This window comes from Hippoglossus stenolepis, chromosome 11, assembly GCF_022539355.2.
Source record: "Hippoglossus stenolepis isolate QCI-W04-F060 chromosome 11, HSTE1.2, whole genome shotgun sequence".
Lineage (NCBI taxonomy): Eukaryota > Metazoa > Chordata > Actinopteri > Pleuronectiformes > Pleuronectidae > Hippoglossus > Hippoglossus stenolepis.
In genome coordinates, this window is record NC_061493.1 from 18,147,047 (window position 1) to 18,173,460 (window position 26,414).

At 40.9% G+C, this 26,414-nt stretch overlaps 1 protein-coding gene and 1 non-coding gene across 2 annotated transcripts in view; both read left to right on the forward strand.

Moving 5' to 3' along the window:
- The window catches only part of LOC118117533 (collectin-12), a 39,748-nt gene extending 14,459 nt beyond the window's left edge, over window positions 1–25,289 (forward strand). Inside the window, exons 3-24 of the mRNA XM_035169824.2 lie at window positions 4,825–4,947; window positions 8,187–8,273; window positions 8,574–9,617; window positions 10,021–10,602; window positions 10,726–10,868; window positions 11,008–11,117; window positions 11,234–11,312; window positions 11,683–11,722; window positions 14,429–14,473; window positions 16,086–16,170; window positions 16,394–16,469; window positions 17,496–17,591; window positions 17,688–17,834; window positions 17,948–18,038; window positions 18,278–18,467; window positions 19,126–19,220; window positions 20,338–20,426; window positions 20,680–20,767; window positions 20,908–20,962; window positions 21,115–21,268; window positions 21,571–21,692; window positions 21,947–25,289. Coding sequence (XP_035025715.2) covers window positions 4,825–4,947; window positions 8,187–8,273; window positions 8,574–9,617; window positions 10,021–10,602; window positions 10,726–10,868; window positions 11,008–11,117; window positions 11,234–11,312; window positions 11,683–11,722; window positions 14,429–14,473; window positions 16,086–16,170; window positions 16,394–16,469; window positions 17,496–17,591; window positions 17,688–17,834; window positions 17,948–18,038; window positions 18,278–18,467; window positions 19,126–19,220; window positions 20,338–20,426; window positions 20,680–20,767; window positions 20,908–20,962; window positions 21,115–21,268; window positions 21,571–21,692; window positions 21,947–22,175 — 3,770 coding nt within the window. The 3' untranslated portion in view covers window positions 22,176–25,289. The remainder of the gene's footprint in view (window positions 1–4,824; window positions 4,948–8,186; window positions 8,274–8,573; window positions 9,618–10,020; window positions 10,603–10,725; window positions 10,869–11,007; window positions 11,118–11,233; window positions 11,313–11,682; window positions 11,723–14,428; window positions 14,474–16,085; window positions 16,171–16,393; window positions 16,470–17,495; window positions 17,592–17,687; window positions 17,835–17,947; window positions 18,039–18,277; window positions 18,468–19,125; window positions 19,221–20,337; window positions 20,427–20,679; window positions 20,768–20,907; window positions 20,963–21,114; window positions 21,269–21,570; window positions 21,693–21,946) is intronic.
- Window positions 18,797–18,909, forward strand: LOC118118440. Its single transcript, XR_004697922.1, has one exon. It is a non-coding gene; the product is annotated as a small nucleolar RNA SNORD89 (small nucleolar RNA).
- Window positions 25,290–26,414: the final 1,125 nt, after the last annotated feature.

Consider the following 26,414-nt stretch of genomic DNA (forward strand, 5'->3'; position numbering starts at 1 on the left):
TTGGCTCTCCAAAGGCTAAGTCTACAAAATTAGACTGTATAAAAAGATGGACAACATGTCTCCACTTCCTCCCACTATTCAGAAGCCAAAATAAACTGGATACGAGCGCTGCTGTCTTGCGCATTTGGGGCCTGAGTCTATTTAGTAGCGATCAGGGGATCTCGATTAATAGCAACTCAGTCTTAGCTGCCAGTCATGAAATGTCACCGTGAACACCATTCATCTGTGTGATAAGAACAACAGAAAAAAATGTATTTGAGGTGTACTTTCACTTTTTATTTAGGTCCATGTCCAATCCACTAACATGAAGGAGGCAGGTTGTATTATCTTACTGCAGCCAGCCACCAGGTGGTGATCAAGACGCTTTGGCATCACTTTTTTTCGGGGGGCCCTCATGTTGTCAATTTCGATATACAGTCTTTTGGCAGAGCAGTGTTTGAACTAAATGCTAACGTCAGTATGCTAAAATGCTCAAATTGGCAGCTTACTTGCTAATTTCCGCATGAAAAACAAAGATCACTCGATGCTGTTGGGAGTGAAGTTAGTTTGACAGGTATTTAGTCATAAATTTAAGTTTTGGGACAATTTAAATTTTGAAAAAGCCAAATCGTCTGATTGCCCCCTGGTGTCTGGCTTCAGTAAAGGTCATAAACCCTGCCGCCTCCATTTTAGTGGATGGTACATGAGCCAAGACACAGAAGTGAGTTCATTTTTCCACTAAATTTGGTTTGAATTGGTTATTTGATGAAATAAAAACCAGCTGAAACCTCATGATTGAATCTTGAGACTGACTCACTATTGGTCAAGCATATTGGCAGAACCTTGATACCGTGGCTCCGCTGCACAATCACTACTGCGCCTGCACTGGCTGTAAATAACGTCAAAGGCTCACGATGGCAGCACCACAATCCTGGATATTTAAGAATGAATTACTATATAAAAGTAGAAACGTGCCAAAACAACAGGAAGTACATGGTTGTCATTGGACTGTAATACATGTAAGACACAGTGTCCTCCACGGTACCTCTGCTCTTTTAAGGCTCTTCTGACATTTATGTACCTCTCAGGGATTACTGGGCAGGATTCCAGCCTGCTGATTGGGACATCCTGGACGCTGTTCAATTTCTGAACAGCCTCAGTCCTCCCCGTGTTCTGCACCCGGCAGTTTGGTTCAGCAATGTGTTTTCATTCAGCTCATGACATGTTTGTGCCAGCGTGTTTATGTACTGCAGTAGTCTATGTGTAGACAGCACGAGGTCACACCGGTCAACATGACGCACAGCAACTATGACTGAGCTGAAATTGATCATTTCATTTTTTATGTTCTTTGGGTTTTTTCGTGACCATTTTGAAAAGATTGCACATATCTGATTGTTTTTGTTGAAATGTGTTTGGATAGTGGGCAGAACTTCGTGAGTCTCAGACATGACAAAACCAATCATAGCGTTTCAGTGAGTTTCTCTGATTCTTTGTAACAGAAGACCTTGGAAGTGTTTTCTCTTCATCAGCCCTGTCTGCCACATCGCTGACAGAACTGGTGTTAAAGCAGAATCCCTTGGAGGGAGCAGAAACCCTTCCTCTGTCAAGCAGAGGGGAAATGTTGTGACCCTGGGCCGAGCTCCTGGCTGCTCTGACAGGATGTATTTCCATGTCTGCTCGGTGGAAGTATCATGGCTTTAAGAACATGACAGTCTAGGTCTGTAACCTGTCCCCGCTTGCCAGGTTATAAAACACTGTGTGTGCTTAATAGGGACAGTGTTAACTGGGCGACCATTTCAGTTTGTGCAGAGACTAAATATACATTTGGATTTTAGTACTGACATCCATCCCATCCATATATCCATTATCTACAGTGCTTATCCTGGAGCCAGTGACATTGGGCATAGTCCTGACAGCCCTAAACATGTTTCCATTGTGAGCCAATTACTTTCCATCTGTGTCTGGGGCAGTATGTCAAGTCGTCTAGTGCAACTTCTAAATCCCCTTTAACACTCACATAACCACATGAATTATTGCACGCATTACACTTTAGTGTGTGACTTAAATTATCTATAAATAAACCAACATACTGTGGCTATTTCTACCATTTAACTGCACAGCTGAGAGAGGCCCTGTTAGGACCTGGTATTAAAATCCGTCCTGAGAGATCCAATCTCAAGTGTGTTCACACCTGGCAATAAAATGAGTCCTGAATGTGTCTCCTGTGACCACTTGTGATTGGATTTCACGTCCTTGCTCTATATGCAAACAAACAAGCACGTCATTTCTGTCCACGAAGGCCAAACGATGTTGTTTTTACCAATTCTGAGCATATATGAGTGCGATGTCAGTGTGTTTGTGTGTGTTGGTGTGTGTCGGCATGAGCGAGTGAGAAGGAGAGGTAGAGAAGACGTCAGATTAGTAGGCGGTCCTTCATGCGGCAGCGCAGGATGCATTTGTGTTCACACAGTGAAAAGAATGTGGCCACATACGTCCCAGACCCTCTCCAAACATGGTCTGAATGACCACATCTCAGGAAACATTGAGGATCCATTTGGGTGCATTTAGACCTGCACCCAAAGGATGGATGATAATACCAGGTCTGAACAGGGTCAGAACATTATAACAGTATTGTGGTAGTATAATTAATGACCCTAGTACCATAACTAGCAATATTTGACCGGTCTGAATAGTGCTTGAATATCATATCTTTTCGACCTTAGTAACCAATAATATTACAGCAGTACAACACTCTGACTCAGCAACTTTGGATTTAATCAGCAAACATGTCAAATCAGAAAACGAGCTGAGTCATCGCCACAGTGTTGAAAAGACAATTGACGAGAGAAATAGTTCTGCAGCCTCGCTTGTACTTTTCATGCTCTGCTTTTATGATACACTCTGTGTCGCACAGTCTAGGAAACAAAGTGTGTGGGAGCAACGTGCTGAGAAGAACTTGTTCTTGTACGTCAGTAGCACTAGGTTCGTACACAACGTTGTGATTAGAACAGATCCTTAAAGAAAAGCTCTTGACTGTGAGAAAGTATTTGAAACTCGGTGACCCTGAAAGCATGAGGAGCACACACACGATACCGCCAGGTCAAACTCCAGTGAACACAGAAATACCACCGCTGACCTGCTCTTGACCCAGAACCTGTAGACGCCCGGCTGATTGATTACATGGTGTGATGTTGTCCTTAAAACAGCATGTGGTCAGGACCATGGGGGGGGGGTCTCGTGGAGCTCTCCGCACTGGCTCTCAGTACACATAAGGACAACAGTGGCCTGGATATCCATGTCTGTGTCCACGGCCCGGGCCTCTTTGAGGTGGTCAGATGTGATGTTTGCACAGATGTGTGGGTCCAAAGCAGAGAGGCCAAACGTCCAGTACCCGTCTGGTGGTCCCGGCCCACCCCTGACTGGGAAGGATGGAGAACTCCGTTGGCTACAGATCGAGTCTCATCGTGGGTGACATGACTCAAAGGGACGGAGCGAGGCCCCTGACGCTGTTTGAGGAGGAAGTCATATGAAGATGTCAGTCCAGCTGGGACTATATAACGTCCCTCAGTGGAAACAATAGACCGAGTACCCATAATAGTAATGAGCATGTTTTCATGTACTTGCTTACCTGACTTTGATGTCTGTTGAAACGGACGTGGGCTCAGTGGTTCAGCATTATGTTTATATAACATACTCAAAAGCAAAGTCATAACTAGACTGACTCCAATAACTTTATATTGGCCTTTTAAAAACATTTCGGGTAATGATTCCCAAATGTTTCAATCATGAAGATGTTGTTATCAAACCCTTATGACAAAGAAATGTTATTGATGCTTAACATTTCACAGTCTAACCATAATCTGAATTATAAATAAATAAAAAGAACACACACACCCCAACATATATAGACATAAACATGTATTATCTATTATTTCAAGAAAAACAGCCCATATTATTATTAAAAAAACAGGAGAGGAAACAGCACATTCCAAACAGGCAGGTTTAGAGCCAACGCTGCACTAGTGTTTTTAATTCTACATAATCCGTGGAAACTGCTGGCTGGTTTATTGTCTGTGTTATTACCTGAATGCTTCTGGCCTCATTGGACCAATTCCCACTTCAAAATCCCAGCAATCCCTTTGAAAGGGAATTGATACCCAAGGCTTAATACCATAGTTTCCGTGCTATAACCATTTATTTAATAACCGTCCTGTCTGGTAAAGTACTAAAGGTTATAACCCACATTTTCTCTTCTTATGTAATGTGATTTTTAAAGTTTCTACATGAAGATCTTTATTATCTGTTGTGAACACCAGCTGCCCTCTTGTTCTGCTCACCGGAGGCTGCTTGGTCAGTTGTAATGAAGTGGAGTAAACATCCTGCCTGTAGTCTAATGTTTAGCATTGTGCCACATGCTCGATCTGTGACGTGAAGCATTTCACTGCACCGTGGCTTTAGGTCGGATGGCAGTGAGGAAGGACACAGAAGGGGAAAGTCGCTGTTGTGTTTTGGTTCCTCTGTCGTATGGACAACACATGTGTTGTCGTATGGACAACACATGTGTTTCATCGGGAGTCTTCTTGCCTGTTCGTGAGGACAAATGCTTTGAATAGATACTTGGCTGGAGAAAAGCCACAGAGTGTCCCATGTCATTACTACAGCACTAAACTTAGGTATGAAATCAGAGAAACTGTCCCATGTGATTTCGTTTTTGAATGAAAAACTTTGGCTCATTTATACAAACTCGCTGCGGCTGTTGCACAATATTTGATTTACCAGAAGCAATAGTAACATTGGAGTGAACAGAACAATCACATGTGACGCAGATTCTGTTGTATGTTGTAGGAATTCAGGAGGGGACAGAGTGCACCAAGTGTAAAAATGACTGGGCTCTGAGGGCGGCCATTGCACTTCTCTACGTGCTCTGTGGAGTGCTCACCATCGCTGTGGCGGTCCTCGGATACAAAGGTAAGTCAACACTCCGGTTAATGCAACTTTTTTTTAAATTTCAAAATAGCATCTTCAAATTTGGTTTGATGGCACACTGATGAGGAATAGGGGGAATAGTGCTCATCTCCTGTAAGAAGTACGTAACTGACTCCACTGCCAGGATCAGGCCCAGCAAGTTCAAGGGTAATGCTGAACTGTAGATGCAGATCAGTTAAAAAGACGAAAAACCAGCGTTTATCTCAGATATTCAGCCAGGAAACTATCAAAATATGAAGAATTCGAAACAGAGTTTGGTGTATTTGTTAGAGTGACAGCTCCTCTGCTTCAGGAAGCTGGGGATCATGGGTAATATATTCACAGGCTGATAGGCTTTGTTTTTTCTCTGCACAGAACCCAACAGAATTAATCACCACATGATTGCTGCAGGGGGCGCTGTTGCTCAGTGAGAGTTACAGTGTTGCTTTAAAAGGTCCCTCTCGTACAGCACAAGACATTCATACTGTCATTTTCTCATGTCTCTTATCTCTATTATCTCTATAGTGCATTTTATATAGGTTTAAATATTTTCATCCTACAGGAATGTAAGTAACTGTAGATTTACAAATACGTTCAATGCAGAATAACTATTAGGTAGATAAGTAGGATATGACTGCTGTAATGTACAGTATGTAGCATATTTCATACTGAGGATGTAAATGGTTAAAAACACAATAGTATAGTTTCATTTGTAAAGAAGCCCTCCTATTTGACACAGCTAGATAATAACACATGGATCCAAATAAATGTCACAGTAGAAATATGTAGAGCAGACTCTATTCTCAGCAAATTTTCTTCTGTCCCCTGCCCCTCACACAGAATCTGTCTCCGTCTTTGTCTCTTGCTCTAAATCTAAATCTCTTACTGCTGGCAGCAGGAGGGAAACCAAATTCAGCCGAGTCAGAGCTCAGCCTAAGTCCCTTAATAGTATCCACAGTTCACTCTCCACTGAATTGATATGTCTCTGAGTTTCGCCATAGATGGGAAACACATTTGTTGCGCAGCAGTGTCCTGACTCTGTTTCTCCCGGTTTGAACCAAGGCAGTGATGTTAAATAGAAACAGAAAGGAATTTGGGTTATTTCAGGGATCACCAATATGGAATGTTCTTTGTGTTTTGTCCAGTCTTACATATTTATGTAATAAATCATCCACAGAAAACCTGTCAAAATATCTTAAAGAAAAACATTTAAGTCCTCCTTGCTCTGCAGGTGCACCAACCTGGTGAACCATGTACTCCAATACACAATAAGCACAATCCGCCCAATAGGGAATAGGGAATGACTTGATTCAAGTTTGGATCAAAATCTGAATCTGACCTTGTGAGTCAGGATTGTTTGGGGTTTCCAGTTTGGGGGTCTGTGTTAGTGTAAAGCTCATGTGATGGTTTGGCTGTAATGTCTGCCAGATGACCACGCAGCGACTCCTCTAGAGGAGATTTTATGGTTTGGTAGCAATTTGTTGTCTCATGAACCGCAGGTTAACTCACAAATGGCTGCGTGTGTCCAACATAGTTTGAGGTTTGCAAGAAACCAGTGTTGGCTGCTTCCGTCCTGTATGTTTTCCTTCTCCATCCTTCATAGCCTGCTGCACTGTTTTCATTTTATGTTTCTTAATTCTTAAACCCTACAAATTACCCTTTTAATTAAAAGTTTTAAAAATTCCATGTTTGTGTCACAAACAGTGTCACCAAGCGTCTGCTCCTGCAGAGTGGATCAGGATAAATCTACCAGACATCATGTTGGGTAATGGCTGGATTATGGCTCATAACTTGGGTCACAATAAGCAGCCAATAAGCAGCCAATAAGCCAAATTAGCAGCTTTATACAACTCATAATGCTCCTCCAGTTCCGGGCTGTGGGGGAATGTAAAGATTAACAGAGGGGAATAAGAAAGTATTTCCGTCAGCAAGAGTGTGGGAGGTATTTCTGGTATAAATAACATCATTATCTCCAAGGAGGTTGTGTTGTTTTCGTCTGCATTTGTTTGTTAGTTCGCAGGATTACGCAAAAACTGTTGAAGTGATTTGTGGAGGGGTGGAGCATGGCCGAAAGCAGAACTCTGTACATTCTGGTGTAAGGGGGGAAAGATCCAGATCAACAGTTTCAGGGATTTCTCTGGGAATTATGTGTGGATCTTGATTCATAAAAAGAAACACATATATTTAGGTCAATGATGTTGATGAGTGTGTGGAATTTCATGTGGATTCTACTAAATATCTGGATCTAGAGGATTTAAATATGGTTTCATAGGGGTGTGGGCACATGTGGTAACAAATACACTGAAAAAAAGAAAATTGTTGGACCAACTTAAAACTTTAATCTAATAAAATTAAATAAACCAATGGTGTTAATATATCTTGCTATTTTAATTCAAACAAACATAATAAGTGATAGAAACCTGTGACCAGGTCGAGATATGAGCTCTGCATAGTGCAATTCTTGTTTTCATCATCATCAATGCCGATTTGAAGTGACTAAATGAATGTTAAGTAAGAAGTATACATGTTTACTGTGCTCTTGAAGATTAAGAAGTGAAAGAGACAGAGAGAACACTCGAGCTGCATTCTCCAGCTCCCAGCAGTTAACCAACAGCTCTTTGAAACTGGTGGTTTTGTTTGTCCCGAGCCTGTTTTTGTCACTCCTGGAATGATAACAGTGAAAGATTAGGACGTCTTCCAACACAGTTTTTTTTTTAAAAACGCTCTCACACCGACAGAAAAACAAACGGTGGAGGAGAGGAGACGGATTCTTGTTGCAGATGTGGGGGGGGGGTGGAGGAAGTGAAAGTGGATCCCGAGTCGCAGCGTGTTATTGTGGTATTCATCATGTGTTTAACATTATTTATCCCGAAGTGGAATTTGTGAATCTCCTCGGAAAATTGAGGTTTGTATCGACCAACAGATGCACAGTTGCCCGGCTACTGAAGTCATAGGAAACTCTTCACCTTGTTCAACATCCTGTGTTCAGAGATCCCTTGAGAGGAATAAATACAACAGCACCCCCTGCTGGTCAGAAAGATAGAATTTAAAGGTTTGGTGATAGCAGTCTAAAAAATTTAGAAAATTCATTTTACACAAATAGCTGGAGCGTGTGATGATGCTACCTTCCAGTTTGATACTGTGATAGACTGTCATGATAATATTGTCTGTTCAGTTTAACCCCTTGTCTGTATATACCATGTTCATTTGTATTTACACTCTCTTTCCTCTTTCATCGTCAGTGGTCCAGAGAATGGACAATGTGACCGAGGGCATGCAGAATTATGGAGGCAAGATCAATGCTGTGGAGACAGACTTGAAGAAATTAGGTAAGAAAAACAACATTTTGAATTAGGGCCTGGGTGATAAAGCCCAAAAAATATATCAAGATTAAAATGTTCATATCACGACAAATGTCAAACACTTAATAAACAGCAAAACATTTAACTAATCTGATAAATATTGTGTTATACTTATATCAATATATATTGGTCTTTTATTATATTGCTATCGGTTAAAAAGATAGGTATTAATATTGTTTTATTGCCCAGCCCTATTTTGAATGCAATAAACTGGAATGTTTATTTTTTTATTTTCTATTATCATTGTTTTGGGTGTCACCTTTTCAGATGATCAGGCAGGAGAGAAGTCAGTTAATGCCACAAGTGAAATCAAGACTTTCAAGTCAGACCTGGAGTTCTTACAGAACAAACTGAATGACATTGCGCTCAGGGCAACCAGAAACCGAGACGTCCTGGATGAGCTCCGGATCACAGGCGATGACGTGCAAAACGGCCACGGGTCCCTGCAGAGCTTTCTGGAAGGGAATGCAGCCTCACTGCGTGGCCTCAACCAGACCCTGATCTCTTACAGTGGTGTGATTGACAACCTCCAAACGGACACAGCACGGCTCCAGTCAGAGATACAGGGCCAGGCTAAAGAGCAGAGCCAGACCCAGGTTACTGTCAGTGCACTAAACATCACCCAGGCCCAGCAACGCAGTCTGCTCGGCACACTGCAGAAGACGGTGGAAGACGCGGGACAGGCGGTGCAGAAACTGAAGAATGATTATCAGGGTCTGCATCAGACGTCCAGACAGAACCGGGCTGACACAGAGTGGCTGAAGGAAAAGGTGCAAAATATCCAGGTTTTGTCAGCGAACAACTCAGCCCTGGCCCGGTCCAACGAGGAAGCTCTCGATGACTTGGATACGCAGCTCAGCACTGTGGCCAGTCAGATCCAGAACACCTCCGCCCTCACCGAGGGACACGACCAGAAGATGCGTGAGCTGATGGACCACCAGAGAGACCACGATAACATCACCTCATCCAAGTTTGATGAGATAGAAGTCCGATTAGACAGACATGAGAACAACATGGACCGCGTGACTGGAAACATGAGCTTTGCCTCACAGGTCCTCGGTGCCATTAGCGTCGACCTGGCCGGCCTGAGGTCCTGTGCTGAGACAGTGATTCGCCATTCAGACCTGTTACTGGCGCTGAATGGTAGCGTGATGGAGGCTAAGGCAGAGGGCAAAGAGCTGCACGGCCAGCAGGATGTGCTGACAGCCAGGCTGGACACAGAGGTCAACAACCTGTTTATGGTGATGGAGGAGATGAAGCTCGTGGACAGCAAGCACTCTCAGCTCATCACCAACTTCACCATCCTGCAGGGTAAGAAGACAAGATGGTTATGTGTGCATCCTGGAAATGAAACACTTTTTAGATCATATTATGAATATTGTTAAACGTTGTGATGTAGATAGGATTATTTGTTATACCCCTGTATAGAGATAACCAGTAAATCCATTCTTTTACTATCCTTCCTCTTTCTATTTCCTCTAAATATACATAAAGATAAGATGATCTAATCTTACATTAAAAAATGACTTGCATCCAAAATAAACCAGCTCTTTGAATTTTGAGTGACCTTTCACCATGACTAGGAAGGTACCATCTAGTATGCTGTTGTATCAGCAAAGTACAAGAAGTAACATTTGTTGTCTTTCTTTCTTGTTGCACAGATTGTACATTCTCAGACATGTGGACCACTTGTTTTTTTCTCATAACATTTCAGGTCCACCGGGTCCAAGGGGCACCAAGGGAGACAAGGGTCCACAGGGGCCAGTGGGCCAGACAGGACAAAAGGGTGATAAAGGAGACAAAGGGATTCTAGGACAGGTGGGACCCAAAGGAGAGAAAGGTGCTGCTGGACCTCCAGGTGCGACAGGTCCTCAGGGTGCAAATGGTGGTCGGGGTCTTCCGGGGTCCAAAGGATCGAGAGGGCCTGGAGGTCGCTCTGGAAACCCTGGTGATAAAGGTGACCCAGGGACTCAAGGGCTTCCTGGTTTGGATGGAGAGCCAGGGATGCCAGGATCACAAGGCCCACAGGGGCCCAGAGGTGTAGTGGGACCGGCAGGATTGGATGGGCCTCGTGGGCCTGTGGGATCTATTGGCCCTCCCGGCCCTCCAGGGCTACCAGGGTTACCTGCAGCTGCACCTCCTCTAATATTAAAGCCAACTCAGCCCACTCGGGTCCCTGGATCTCCCAAAGCACCTGAACCTCCCAAAGCATCTGAACCATCCAAACCAACCGAGGAACCACAAGGGTCTGTGTCCCGGCAGGTCCAGCCCCCAGTGGTCACCACTCCAACGCCTGGTGAGTTCTATTATTACATAAGGATAGAATACAGATATGTGGCTCATTATAAGTATATTTTTTACAAATATTCTCATATCAGAGATTTTACAGTGTGACATTCTGGTACTTACTTGTTTGCAGGTTGTCCACCTGGGTTCAGAAAGTTTGGAGACAGCTGCTATTACTTCTCCTCTGAGCCCCAGAGACTCAAATTCGATGAGGCCAACCACTTTTGCACTAACATGTCATCTTATATGCTCATTATCAATGACAATGAAGAGCAGGTACATGAACCCAGACATTATTTTGAATATTACCTCTTTTAAAGAATGAAAAAAATTCAGTTAAAACTTAAAAAACTAAAGCTAAACAAAGACTTTTTCAGAGCTAATTAGTCTGAAAAATCTGTTCTTTTTTTCATAGCAATTTGTGAAAGATGCAATAAACGGAAAAGGTTATTTCTGGCTGGGCCTGACTGACAGAGACGAGGAAAATATCTGGCAGTGGGTGGACGGGACCGTACCTGTTTTCAAGTGAGTTGGTTTTACAGCAGATGGATTCAATGTGTTTTACTGATTTCTGCCATGATTTGTTGATTCATTCTGTTAGAAAATATCAATGATTTGACTTGAGATTTTTTCACCATCAGTAAGTGGAAGCCCGGCCAGCCTGATAACTGGACCAACGGTCATAAAGGCGGCGAGGACTGTGCTGGTCTTATCCGTAATGCCTTCTGGAATGATTTCTACTGCACTGAGCGCATCGGTTTCATCTGTGAACGTGCCTCTGACTGTCAGTACCTTCTCAGACCTTTCTGAACTTTAAATCTGTTTTTAATATTTACAGACATTCAGTGTGCAGTACCTAGCCCCATGTCCATCAATTCATTTTAAGTAAGATAAGAAGGGGAGATTTGATGACTGAGATATAACGTTCATCTTGCACATGTTTTCCCACGGCACAGACTTTTGTTTCCAAACATGAGATCCCAGACACCTGCAAGCTGCTTTTCCAGATAAAATGCTGGGAAATTGAAATTGATGTTGTGAAATTTAAAAGATACACATTAATAGTGAAGATTCAAATCTAATATTTCAGACATACTGTATGCAAATCAGATTTTTAGCTGTGTTTATTAATCATATTTGATATTTATATCATATTTACAGTAGTTACTGTTGCTATAACTTTAAATATATCAGCCTATGAGCACCATAAGTGTTTAAATCTGTCTAATGTGATTTATTTTGTTGTTCTCTTCGCAGTAAGTGTTCCAGTTTTATAGCATCCATCTAAGGCAGTGTGAACTGTCTCTTGGAGGAAGGTGAACAGGCTGAAGTTGAAGTTGCAGAGATAATGAAGGAGATGAGGAGGAGCTCTCGATGAAAAGAGGTCCCTGATGAAGCCAGCCCACATGAGCATCACTGAGACTTGGGTTGATCCTTGTGTCAAAGGCACTTTACGACACAGCATTACAACAAAGCACAGAGCCAGCCCACTAGGGCATTTTTGTAGTATTTGTACTGAAGGAAACATGAGAATGTGGTAATCAACACAACACAAAAATATAAACGCAACCTGCCGGATCTTTTAAATGTAGGAAATCACAGTACATTCACTATTCAGTGAAAAAAACAACTGGAAGTTTTCACCTGGAGCACGCGTGCAGGCATTTGAACAACATGGGGGACAGTTGTCCAGTTTCTCGACTCAGTATCTGAAAAGGATCTCGTGCTGTCATGGTGACGTGTGGTTGACGGACACATATACGATGTACAGTGCTGCTAAACTCTTGGAAACGACTTCTGATGGTTGAATAATGGACATTCAGCTCTGCAGAATCCGCCCCGGGTGGCTCACCTTCAATCAATATGCCGACTGCACGCTTGTGTTCTTGGAAAAAGCAGTAGAAATGTCATCGCAGCTCATGAACAATGGGAACGAAAACAAAACTGTTGCGTTTATATTTTTGTTCATTATATTCAGGCTATACTATGTCATTTTTTAGTGTAGCCACTGTTGTACAGGTGTATCTGTAAATACTATTTCACAAACAGTACATTGTTGGTTGGGATTTAGTTTCATATCATTTTATTTCTTAACTGCCTTGTCAATCTTTCCACTCACAGAAAATCTATGTCAGAGGATTATGTTGTTAATAGAGTTGCAACTATTTTTATACCATCACATGTCACAGATACTGAACTGTGCTTCGAAATAAGCTTCCGGGAAAATGATGAGCAGCCGCTCACCATCAATGACTGCAAACTCAGATAACAAATAATGTAAATCTCACCTTTCAGCAAACTGAAATATTCATGTCATTTTTTTTATAATAGATGCTCAGTGTGAGCAGTGCTGCTGTTTTATAAAGGAACGTATTTCTTAGATTTTAGACTGCCAGTTTTATACAGTATGAGGCATACATGAACAATATGTTGGTGTTTTGTAATGTAGCCATATACGATGATTTACTCAATATGTCTAATACAATATGTGGAATATGTTACATGACTATTATTTGCATAATCAGTTGTTATTGTCATTTGATTGACCTTTGCAGATTCATATGATGCTGAAGGACTGAGTAGCAGTAGGCTCATTGTGCCTTAATTAAATGTCCAAGTTTCTCTGGATAAGGCCAGGACACTTATCACAATAAAATTGGAAAGAAACTGTGTGTGGAGTCGATGCTTTTATTCCTGTTATATTTTGCAATAAATACACTGAGATGATGTGGTATGAAACACCATTCATGTGCAGTATCAATGGTGTCTAGACTTGCTGATAACAGCACAGACAGAGTAAACCATTTCAAGTAGTGTTTTTTTTTTTTTACATTATCAGATTATAATAATAACAAAGACAAAACAATAATAATAAAGGTTTCACACATAAGATTTTTTTTAAGTATATTTACATGTTTAGCTCATCTGGAATATTGTAGTCCAGATTTAATAAATCTTAGGTTTTTGATTAAGACCTTTTCCACTGTGGTCCACGTGCACGGAAGACTACCAGGGGCAGGTGAAAGGAAAAAATGAGAGGAGTTAAGGCAGAACATTAAGTTGAAATGAGGAGAAAAGAGTCAAACAAAATTTGAGGATGATTTTTTATTTTTTGGTAGGATAAGAAACTAGAAATACTATTTTCTGACTAAAATCAAGTTGTTGAGAATGAAATAATTAAATGTTATTCTTGCGATACTATGACTTTATTTTCAATTTACGTCTTTATTCTTATAAAATGACTTTTTCTTGAAATATTATGATTTTTCCCCGTAAACTACAACTTTATTCTTGTAATATAACAATTATCTGGATCTCTGTGTTCTTCCTCTTCAATATGGCTCTAATATGCCAAATAATAATAATAATAAACAATGCAACTCTATTCTTAACACGTCCACTTTATTTTTGACCAGCAAAATGAAAAAAGACATCAACTTCTCTTTTTCCTTTATTATGTCTGACCCTGATATTCCTCCATATATATGGGGGATAAAAAAAAACTGTGGTGAATAGGATGAGATAACGTCACGTGATCCCAGTCAGCTGACGATGACATGTTTCTTTTCTTTTTTTTTTAAGTCAAAGGCGATTTGTGGCTCAAGGTTCATTTATTGTTCTGAGCTCCGCTGTTTAATTACAGTCGATGAGCGCAGACGCGTCCAAACACGGGACGATCACCCAGAGACACTGCGCCTGCAGCCGCGTCACTGTGTCCCCCAGCTCCGGCTCCACGTCCATGAAGTTGTCGGTACTATGCGTTGTTGTTGCATGAAATAAACCAGAGAGGGGACATAACGAGAGACGGCGGAAATCTGTTGTTGTTGTCGACACACCAGCGATGCCTCTCTTCGCGACCAACCCATTCGACCAAGATGTGGGTGAGTAGCCGGGACCCGGGGGCTAGTGGTAGCAGGCTAGCTGGAGGAGCTGGGACCACTCAGCTTTGTTTGTGTGGTCCAGCGGGACACAGCCTCTCGGTTAGCATCACACCGCGAATGTCACACATCTGCCCACACAGCATTTATTGTTCCATATATAAGGTTGATGCTATATGAGCTGATCCTGGTGCTGTTCTGTTTCCCCCTCGGGTTTGTTGTGCTTCAGTTAGCCACCGGGCTCATGCGGCTAGCTAGCTAGCTTGCCACATCTAATGGGATTTAGCCAACAGCAGTTAGCATCTTGAATCTTTGAAAACGTTCAATAAAGTTCCGACATTTGAAGATTTAATCTACGTTTTCATACGTTTTCACGCCGTGTTGTGTGTGTACAGTTTTTATTTAATCATTCAGGTTGACAGTCAATGGACGTGTGACACAAATGTTGTCATCAGCTAATTGATGCTAAGCTAGCTAGCGTGCTAGCCGTCTGCTCCATCACTACCTGGCTGTAACCAACATGACGAGGCTGGCGTCTCTTAGTTGAATGGAATTGAAATATGATGCGGGCTGATGCGTGAAACCATGAAGCTGCTGTGGTTTTCCCTTTGTCTCTTTGCTGTGGCTCGAGTGGTTAATCACTTCATTAGCATGTGCAGTGAGCAGAGGGAGAGCAAACTGCACCAACACCTCACTGAGCCTTAACATACAAGCTGCAGCACTACATGATGATCTGGATTTATTCTGCGTGGATGGTTAATGTCAGGCTGTTAAATTGGTTTATTTTATATATTTGCTTGTAATCTGTGGGAGTATTGTGATAATCAACTTGTAACAAAGGGTATAAGTAAAATCCTCTGTCTGGTTACATGTTATTTGTTATTTTATGGTCTGTGTGACTAGTGCCATTTTGAATATTCTGCAAACCATTGATTAATGCATATGTCCCTGACTCAATGCATTCCATCAAACACTGAAATATGAAAGACATGTTGGCATAAGGAGATTCTCAAAATATTAGCGCCCAACTTGTTTGTGATTTCGGGGGGCCAATGCCAATACTAATATTAAGGAGTAAAAAAAAAACAATAGAGAATGATTCCTAAGATGTCGTTTTCAATCCCTTATGACAAAGAAATATAGGCTTAAGGTTTGTTATTGTACAATTTAATTATGAACTTTAAATAACTATAACAAGTATATATATATATATATATATATATATATATATATATATATATATATATATATATATATATATATATATATGACTTGAATTAAGAAAATAAGCATCCTTTTTAACTAAAATGTAAACATAAATGCCCTGTAGACAAAGCTCATATCGGTGCACATAGTTAAACATATACACAAACGATGGTATCAGGTAAAGACGGCCAGTGGGTGAAAGTAAATGTGTACATTTACTCAAATGTTGTATTTAATTACAGATTTGAGGTACTTGTACTTGTGTATATCCATTTTCCTCCTACTTTATACTCTTTCATGCAGTTGTCAGCTCTCCTTTTTAACTCTGTCTCTAAGCACAATAAGTCCTGAAAAATGTGTTTGTTGCAATGTTTAAGTTTTCTGCTGTTGCTGTGCTTCTTTTCTGCAGAGAAAGCAACCAGTGAGATGAACACAGCTGAGGACTGGGGCCTCATTCTGGACATATGCGATAAGATAGGGCAGTCACGCACTGGGTTAGTCAACTGTCTTCTACTAATCCACACATATTGAATGCACACCCACGCATCTCTCAGCTTTTCTTAAAATGTTTTTTTAAAAAGACGATTTCAAAGGGAAGGAGAATGAGACCAGAGACACAAAGTGTGTAGGAGAAACATCTCTATTGATCATTCTCTGTGGCAGAGCGATTCATCTTCACCAACCTTTTAATTTCTATTCTATTTCATTCTGTTGCAGACCTAAAGAATGTCTCCGCTCTATAATGAGAAGAGTGAACCACAAGGATCCTCATGTTGCCATGCAGGCGCTGACTGTAAGCAGACAGGAAACAAACAGCCATGTTTGGTATAAGTGTGACTGTTCAGTTAATGGAGATGTTATGTTTTCTTCTTGTCATCAAACTTCATCAACACTTAATTAAAACGAGAGCTAGTAGTGTGACCAAATCAATTCTCAAGTTTTGTTGCAATACGGTGCATCCGGAAAGTATTCACAGCACTTCACTTTTTCCACATTTTGTTATGTGACAGCCTTATTCCAAAATGGATTAAATTATTCACAGCCTTTGCCATGACACTCAAAATTGAGCTCAGGTGCATCCTCTATCCACTGATCATCCTTGAGATGTTTCTACAACTTGATTGGAGTCCACCTGTGGTGAATCCAGTTGATTGGACATGATTTGGAAAGGCACACACCGTCTATATGAGGTTCCACAGTTGACAGTGCAAGTCAGAGCACAAACCAAGCCATGAAGTCCAAGGAATTGTTTGTAGACCTCTGAGACAGGATCGTATTGAGGCACAGATCTGGGGAAGGGTACAGAAATATTTCTGCAGCATTGAAGGTCCCAATGAGCACATTGGCCTCCATCATCCGTAAATGGAACCACCAGGACTCTTCCTAGAGCTGGCCATCCGGCCAAACTGAGGGATCGGGGGAAAAGGGCCTTAGTCAGGGAGGTGACCAAGAACCTGATGGTCACTCTGACAGAGCTCCAGCGTTGCACTGTGAGGGCAAAGGTGCTTCAAAAAAGTATTGAGCAAAGGCTGTGAATACAATGTACATGTTATATTTTCGTTCTTTATTTTTTTTAAATTAGCAAAACTTTTAAACAAACTTTTTTCACTTTGTCATTATGGGGTATTGTGTATAGAAGTTTGAGGGAAAAAAATGAATTGCATCCATTTTGGAATAAGGCTGTAACATAACAAAATGTGGAAAAAGTGAAGAGCTGTGAATACGTTCCGTATGCACTGTAGGTGTTACATGTTTGTCGCCTGTTGTTACCTATCAATTAGTGAGTCAGATGAATATTTTGACCCCTTTGTCCTCACAGCTTCTTGGTGCTTGTGTCTCAAACTGTGGGAAGATCTTCCACTTGGAGGTGTGCTCCAGAGAGTTTGCCAGTGAAGTCAGTAACGTCTTAAACAAGGTATGTTTTTGCCCTCTGTGTGTTGTCCAGATAACCTCATTAAGTGATTGTGTGCCATCCTTGTTTTCATAACTTCTTGATTGAATATATCTCCAGGGGCACCCCAAAGTGTGTGAGAAGCTTAAAGCCCTCATGGTGGAGTGGGCGGAGGACTTCCGCAATGATCCACAGCTGAGTCTAATCTCCGCAATGATCAAGAATCTACGTGAGCAGGGTGTTACCTTTCCTGCAGTGGGGTCCCAGGTAGGCCTGTGGAGGAAAAAGGACAAATGGAGGATGTTTTTGATTAACTGCTGTATTTGAGGCTCAGTTGTTGAGTTCTTGATTCACCTAAGTTTAGGATATTTTGTTCACAGGCTGCAGAGCAAGCAAAAGCAAGTCCTGCTTTAGTGGCAAAGGATCCGTCCACCTCAACAAACAAAAAAGAAGAGGAAGACTTGGCCAAAGGTAACAAGTCCTCAAGCTAAATATCAGACAACTAAATATAACCAGTTTTTCAGTCCTCAGCTGTCGGTTGAGAAAAGGAGTATTGTCCTTCAAAAATGTGCTCACTGACACCTTTGCCTTTTTTGGAATTGCATAAATCACAATTTACACTGGATTTATGAACTGCATTAATATTTAGGGGGGTTTAAAATGTGCAAGGTCTTTCAAGAGCAAAGAAACAATCTGACTCATGTTTGCAGCTATTGAGCTGTCGCTGAAGGAGCAACGTCCGCAGACATCCTTGTCGGGCCTTTACCCGAGCACCTCCAGCCTGCTCTCCTCGCACAAGTCAGACGGCAGGAAAGTCCGTGCCATCTATGACTTTGAGGCTGCTGAGGACAACGAGCTCACCTTCAAGTCTGGAGAAATCATCACTATCCTGGACGACAGGTGAACTACTCACACAAACACACACAAATAAGCAAGTACGCACAGCAAACAAGGATTAGTCAAATAACAGAGGATTCGGGACAGTTTGATGGCTCTTTGTTGTTGAGCATACAATTAATACGTGTCCTGAATCTACCATCTCAAAAGAATCTACCCCTCGAGTTATCACATGATCACATCTCGAGGAATCTGATGAACAGCTTTTGGATTCTGTTCCCATTTGATGAAAACCTCTGAAATTACTCTTCAGGAATTACAACAAAATCCCAATATTTAACAAAGTAACTAATTTAAAGTGATGACGTCATGGAGTGTGCAGGGCCCTGTCGCCTGGGAGATGATGTAAACAAAAGGCCGAATTGTAGTGCCCCTGCCAGGCAGTGTGTTCTCAGAGTGGGGGTGCCTTGACAAAGACTAACCGAAGCACCTTGCTGATCCCAGAACAGGTGACAGGGTCCGTTAGCTAGGCTCCTTTCATTTGGAGGCAGTGACACCACCGGCGGTGACGTCGCTCTGGTTTCCATTGACGTTATAAACTTAAAATTAACTGCTTATCTACTTCGTTAACTCTGAAATATCGATTCTGTAGCAAGGAAAAAGACAACATATCAAATTGAATATTTTAGTTTCTTTTCATATGTGAATTTTTATTTTTTAGTGACCCCAACTGGTGGAAAGGGGAAACGTATCAGGGAGTGGGGCTGTTCCCCTCTAACTTTGTCACTGCTGACCTCACTGCGGAGCCTGAGATGAGTGAGTACACACACACACACACACCACTTATGTCATATCTATTTCTTTGATCTCCATTTAGTCCATTAGCAGTATTGCTCTATGGATCCCTAAGAGGAAAATACTTTATCACTTGCACTCGGCTGGTGAAACAATACAGTTCAATTGGAAAAACACAAACAACACAGTCGAGTTATTGGTAACATAAAACAAAAACTGATGTAAACAATTACACTCCTGGTACTTTTGTTGAGTCGTATGAGAATTGTCCTCATAGCAATTTGGACATATTTATTATTATCAAGAGCTTTATACAACTTTTACCTTATTCTGATCTAACAGACCTGTCATATAGACACAGATCAATGTTTTTCTCCTGTAACTGCTTCCATGTCTCGTGAAGTGATGCACGTTCTTTATTTATCCACTCACTTGATTCCTGCGTGTTTAACATCTTCATTGCTGCGACAGTGGATTCTACTGTGTGAGCCTCAGAAAACGTTTTAGCCTCAGGCATCACATCTTACAAAGCAAATCTTCTGTCATCTCTACGGCTTCCTGTCAGATGTAGTTACACCAGAGGACTTCTGAGCTCCACATGAAAGGACTGCATGTACCAGCTTGTCTGTGCATGTCAGTAGTTACAAGATGCTTTGTCAGTCTGCATAGAAGCTGAAGTTGTTCAATAAATTGTCAGAACCCACAGATGTATTTCTCGCCATCCAGCGCAAATGGCTTTCACTGTGTATGACCTTTGCTCTGATGCTGTCTGCTGATAGTTTGTCGTGCTTCTTCCTTACATCCACAATTATTTTTTTTATGTTGCTTGTCGTCATATTCATTTGTGTGATGCTCTTGCAAATGTTTAATCCCTTGTTTATTTACTCATTCTGCATGGGTGCATTCCTTATTCCTCTGTTTGTGAAAAATCACTTCGCTCGACAAACATGACAACAGCAGGCAACTGCTCTGTCTATTTATTCTTCAATAGCTTATGAGATTCTAACTTTCATCTTCATTTGTTAACCATACTAATATTTTTCACTATTAATCGGATATTGACTGTGAAGCAGTGTTTCTGATTGCTACTGTTGCGTTGTTTTTTTATTGCCGCATTTGCTTACTTGGAAATCTACAGTGAAGACGGAGAAGAAGACAGTACAGTTCAGTGAGGACATCCAGGTGGAGACTATAGAGCCCGAACAAGAGCCTGCATACATAGACGAGGTAAGTGCACAGGCTCACTGAGTCGTTCAGCTTCACTGAAATGTCACCAAAGTGATGTTTCAAGATTTTTGATTTTAAAACCATCACCTGCTCCTAACATGAGTTACAATACAGTCAGAATCAAAACTTAACAACTATATACATTTTCTATTATAGGACAAAATCATGAATTACCCCAGGAGGAAATTTTTTATTTCCAAACTGTATGAAATCATTCAACAGTCTCATCAAAAACTTTATTTACAACTTCCAGGACAAAATGGACCAGCTACTGCAGATGATCCAGAGTGCAGATCCCACAGACAACCAGTCAGACAGCGCCGAGTTATTACAGCTTGAAGGTAAACTGAAGACTGAAATAATCTGAGTAAAAGAATAAAGGTGTGAGGAAAAATGATCAGTTTACAGCAACAACTGTGGTGATTTATGTTTGAGTAGAGATGAAACCGATACCATAAAAATCTTTATTTTTTTTAATCAGGTGCCTGCAATCAAATGGGACCTCTCATTGACCAGAAGTTGGAGGATATAGACAGGTGAATTGTGCAAGAACAATAAAATGTGACTATTGTGAAAGTAAAACTTAAGACCATCAGACGTTAAAACGTATAACAAATAATATAGTCAGACCCTTATTAAATATGTAGTTAAGGAAGTCTTATTGTCTTTATGTGTTTGTATTATTCAGGAAGCACTCAGAGCTGTCAGACCTGAATGTTAAGGTGATGGAATCTCTGTCGTTGTATGCCAAGTTGATGAATGAGGATCCCGTTTACGCCATGTATGCCAAGCTGCAGAGCCAACAGTACTACATGCAGCAGCCCGCCAATGTAGCACAACAGGTACAGTGACACCGAGACACTTGGACTTCGCACTGAAATGTTGCTGTCACAGCTGCTGCGTCCTGACAGTTTAATATTTAGACAAGGATGTTGCTCTTATTTTGTTTTTTACCTTTACTTGCCACTGTCCAAATGCTTTGCCTCTGCACATTTCACCAAAATTATCTTGCTGGATTTGTAGTCCCCTAAAGAGACTGATTTCCTGATCTTGATACTTCAGTATTTCATCTGCGTAACTCTTCGCCAAGCAATTCTCACATTAGCAACTCAGTATTCGCTCTGTGCTTTGTTTTTGACCACAGGTGTACCCTGGTCAGCCTGCATCAGGTTCATATGCCATGAGCGGTACTGCCGTGCAGGGTTACAGTGTTCCCATGGAGCAGCTTCCTCCTGGAAGCTCCATACCTGGACAGCCAGCTCCCAGGTGAGTCCCCTCATACATCTTGATGTCCTGGTACAATATAAACTACAAGTTGTTGACATTATCTCTGTCATTCCCTCTTCTATCTAATTTTCCTATTTGTTCTGGTCTCAGCTGTTATTGGAGACTTGGACATTATTGAACACTGTCTTCTATTGGAGAGTTTTCAGTATTAATATTTCAACTTTTCATTAAATATTTAACGATTCCACCTTGCTGGATTGTTAAAATTCATGTTGCTTCGCTCTTTCCCGTAGTGATGTTCATATGTACATGGGCCAGCCGCCAGTCTACTCTGCTGCTCCAGGCAGCATGGCCCCAGCAGACATTCACTACCACAACCCAGCTGCCGGCCATGGTCCCCCTCCCGGCACGGCTCCCACGGGCATGACGCAGACGCAAAACTACAGCCACCACTCCGGCCCAAGCATAGCACCTTCCACAGACGCTGCACAGGCCCCCTACTTAGAGAAAGCCTTGCTATAGGGCCCCCTTTGATCACTGTTATCCTTACACGTACATGCACCAGGCCTGATCAAATAGTGGTCTGAGATTATTTCTTTTATTATATTTTATGATTTGTTTTTATCGTGAAACACCAGAAGGATGGAAAAAACAAATAAGAGTAAGTTAACCTTGACATTTGCCATTCTCTGTGTTATTTTATCTGGCAGATGTACAGTCCGCTTTGATTTGAAGAATTCGCCCCAAGTCACACTTGGTCTGAAAATGGACACTCGCTCTTCTCCTTCGTGTCTTCACCTGATTTATATGAGCATGGAGGAGACACGCAGGAGCCTTCAGTTGCACTTATTTCATTTCTGGATTTCACTCAAACCTCTTGTTCTCGAATCTAGATCTAATAGCAAAATATGCATTGTCCATTTTAACGGACAAGACCTGGCATTAACCATTTCCTTGTAGTGACAGGCCTATTGAAAATTGTTATTGGTCCGTATTTTTTCATAATTTCTTTGGAAGTTTCCTGGTAGAGAACCACTTAACTGTGTCCTAATTAATCTTTGCTAGTTCAGTTGAATCTATTGTCAGTTATTGATCAATTCCAGTGGAAAATAAAACAGTTTATTCCTCAAACCGTCCACAGGTTTTTGGATTGTATAGACTAGCCCTCACATTATTGCATATTCAGCTAGTCTACTGTGTGATTACAAATATTTGGGTCACACTAGCAATTAATTTGAATAATTTAACAAGTGAACCAGTTTCTATAGTGTTTTATCTTTGATACCAAATTCCAGAAAACTTTCTAGGAAATTATTAAGAAATTCCAGACCTGTTGAATGAAGCCTAACCAAAATGTTTTGCGATAACAAGTGTAACTGTAACTACAATCTAACAATCCATATGCAAGTACCAATATAAAAGAATGCACACAGGCATTCTTTCATGCACACTGGACCTGCACAACCCGATACACACACTACAGGAAGGTGTACAGCAGTTACACACACACACACACACACACACAGCGATACACTTACAGCACTTGGCTCACACATCATCAGTCGTACTTGATGATTTACCGTCACACGCCACAGCCTTCTCACCGACTTAAATCAACTGTGGTGCTGATCACATCACTAAAAAAGGGGAGTTGACTTCCATTAACTTGCTTTTTATTTAAATATCAGAAAAGTGACGTTTGGCAATGCTAAAAAAAAAACGTCAGGCTACTACATTCTGTATATGTTGTCAATTTTAGAAGTACTGAAAACTGAAGCCACTTTGTTTTTTGGAGGGGAAAAGAAATGAGAGGAATTCAAGCATGCACATGACTCTTGTAAATACTGTACTGAACCAGTAGTGAAGCCACATGATGACCTCATGGGTGGGATGTCTGTTAACACAGCTCTGGGCGGGTTTAAAGGGAAACTCTGCAGTCGTATGTCACAGATGAATGAAAAGGTGTGGAAAACAGTACCCACATGCTAAAAAATTCAAGATCATTTTCTTGTTTTCTTTCAGTGACTCCTCACTTTATTCTGCAGAGTTTTTCTTTATTTCTAAAACAAGCAGTCCTGCATCCTTGTTGCTGGATGTTGGAGTCACTGCGTCTCCGTTCAGGAGCTGTACTAACAGACTCGTACCACAGACTTGGCTACTGGGGGAACTCTCTGAACCTCTCCAGTGTATTTGAAGCATCTCTTTAGTCAGTGTTGAAAAATGAATACTATGGAGTTTTTCTTTTCTTTTTTGTAGTGCATTTTAAGTATGTTTTGATTATTGTTAAGCTATTTTAAATGGAGAACCAGTACAGGATGTATGTATTCAGAGAAAGGTGGAGTAAGTGATATTCTGCCGAACTTAGTTGTATATTTAAATGGCTCACACGAGAACATGGACACTTCTCTCTGTGTTTGATACATGCTTGTCGTACTGTAGGGTCGAATGGTAATGTGAAAACTGATCAAAACACTCCCCTCCACATCCATCTCAGACCTGTCATATCTTAGAACTGTCTCACACTAAAACACACCCTATCTGAAGCTCAACAGAAGCTAGAGGAGAGCGCAAACCTCCGCCAAGGCCCAACTGTCCCTGTAAATTCAATCAAGCTGCACCGACACACATCGATATCACTTCCTTTTTTTTCCTAAAGATCCATGCATTGATTTAACTTATGTCAAAGAAAAGACAAATCTTGCAATGGACCCTTGTTCAGATCCTTGTCAAAACCAATTGGCAGGTACAAGAATATAACTTCCTTGGGGGAGGTGACAAGGTTTAAGATCCTGGACAAGTATGTTCAAGATTTGTAAAGCTCTCTTAACCAAAATCTCCATAAGCTATTGGTGACAGTGCCACTCTGAGGGAAGAATCAAAAGTACAAAGTCTCCTTCTCATACATTTTATATAAACGGCTCATTTATGTGGATTTTAAGTGTCAAAAGTCATTGGAAAAGAGTTGATTTTTACAAAAAAACGAGTGGAACGCAAAAGGCTGATGAGACTGGGAAATTATTTATGTTGTATAATATCGAATGATGCTAAATGAAGCAGCTTTTAATCTGTTTAACCAGATGTCCCATTTGCCAGATGAAGTCATGTGTTGAGCCGACTCTTGAGATCCTATGTTTCAAATGTGCTGCTTCTCGTCATCCCTGTGCTGCCTTAAGAATCTAAAACAAACCCCGCAGCTCGAATGCTTTGTACCTGGAACTTTGCAAACAAGAGGCCATTTTATTCTGCAGACCTTGTTTTTTTTTTTGTTTTTTTTTTGCATTAACTTATTTGATTCAAAGATAAAGAATCCCCTTTCTGTGCTGCCTTCAATGCTCGAGTGAACTAGTGTTAAATCTGTTGGATCTAAGAGTTCGACAATATCGAAGTAGCTGCTGTTCTGGGACCACGGTAGCAGGAGCCAGTTCGTCCTCACACATCTGCCCAATGTAACATGTTGCACCGCAGGGTCTGCCCCAGATTAATGTACAGGATTGAAATGCTGCCTGTTTTTAAGTTTGAAACCGACATTATTGTAAAGGTTCTGTCTAAACTTGTATCCTGCTGTTTGTATGTATTCTTTTAACCATACTTATTAAATTGGTATTCACAATAAAACCAGGCCAAATGTACAGGAAATTTATCGCCTTGTTTTCTTGATTCTAGAGATACTTTTACAGATAAAGTGAAATACATTGTTTATTTAGTGATGTTCAACACTGCATTTTTTTTTTTTTTCAATCCACATCTTATTATACGCTTATTGTACGCTGAGGTCCTACGTGAAATTTACATTATTTCACATGAAATCCACGTTTCCACTTTCATGTGTAATCAATGTTTGGAATATTAAAGCTATGTCCCAAATCCATACTAATTCTATACGGTATATACCTCTTGATATATAATTTTCTGTTTTACCACATAATGTACAATAAATCGACACTTTAACATTTAATACGAATAGAATTACTAACATAAAACACTATGATGTTAGTAAAAAGCTTAACCTTCACAGAGAAATCGAAAGGGTTAGTTTTTCCTGTTATGTAATGCATGATATTGATGATCAGGATAAATGTCTTGTTTCTTAATTTGAAAGGCTGATGTTATTTCCTCAGTGAAGGTTATGGTTTTAAACTGTACGAGCAGAGAATCACAAACACTTGATAAAAGGCAAACATTTAACAAATCGGAGGTGGATCAATCATGTGTTACATCCTCGCTGTACTTGCACTGTGCAGCATTATCGAAATACTGTGTACAAACCTCTTATATTGCTGTTGATGCCATTTATAGTGCGATAATTATTGATCTTGTCTTGTTGCCCACATCAACACCTCATTATTCTTTTTGTCACATAACTAGTATGAGCACATCACATATTTCGAACCTAGTGCGTAATTTATGATGTATAATCAAAACTGTCCTGTACAGCCCATCTAATAATCAATAATCAAACTGTCACTGCTGAATGAACCTTGATGTTAAGCCCTTGTTTAGAACCAGTTCATATTATGGGCTGAGGCACTGTTTGATTTTAAACCAAATGTCCAGGAGGTTTAAAATGTGTCCTTTGCTTTGCCACTAGATGGAGATCAGTGTACATGAGTGAACAAGTCCCGATAGAAGACATTTTTAAAGAGCAAAAGCAGTTTTGATTTGCAGCTCCTGAATATTTTCAAAATCATGAGGGATTGTGAACTTTGATGCAAGCGTAACACCAGCTCAGGACATTTAATATTAACATAATCATTTTTATTT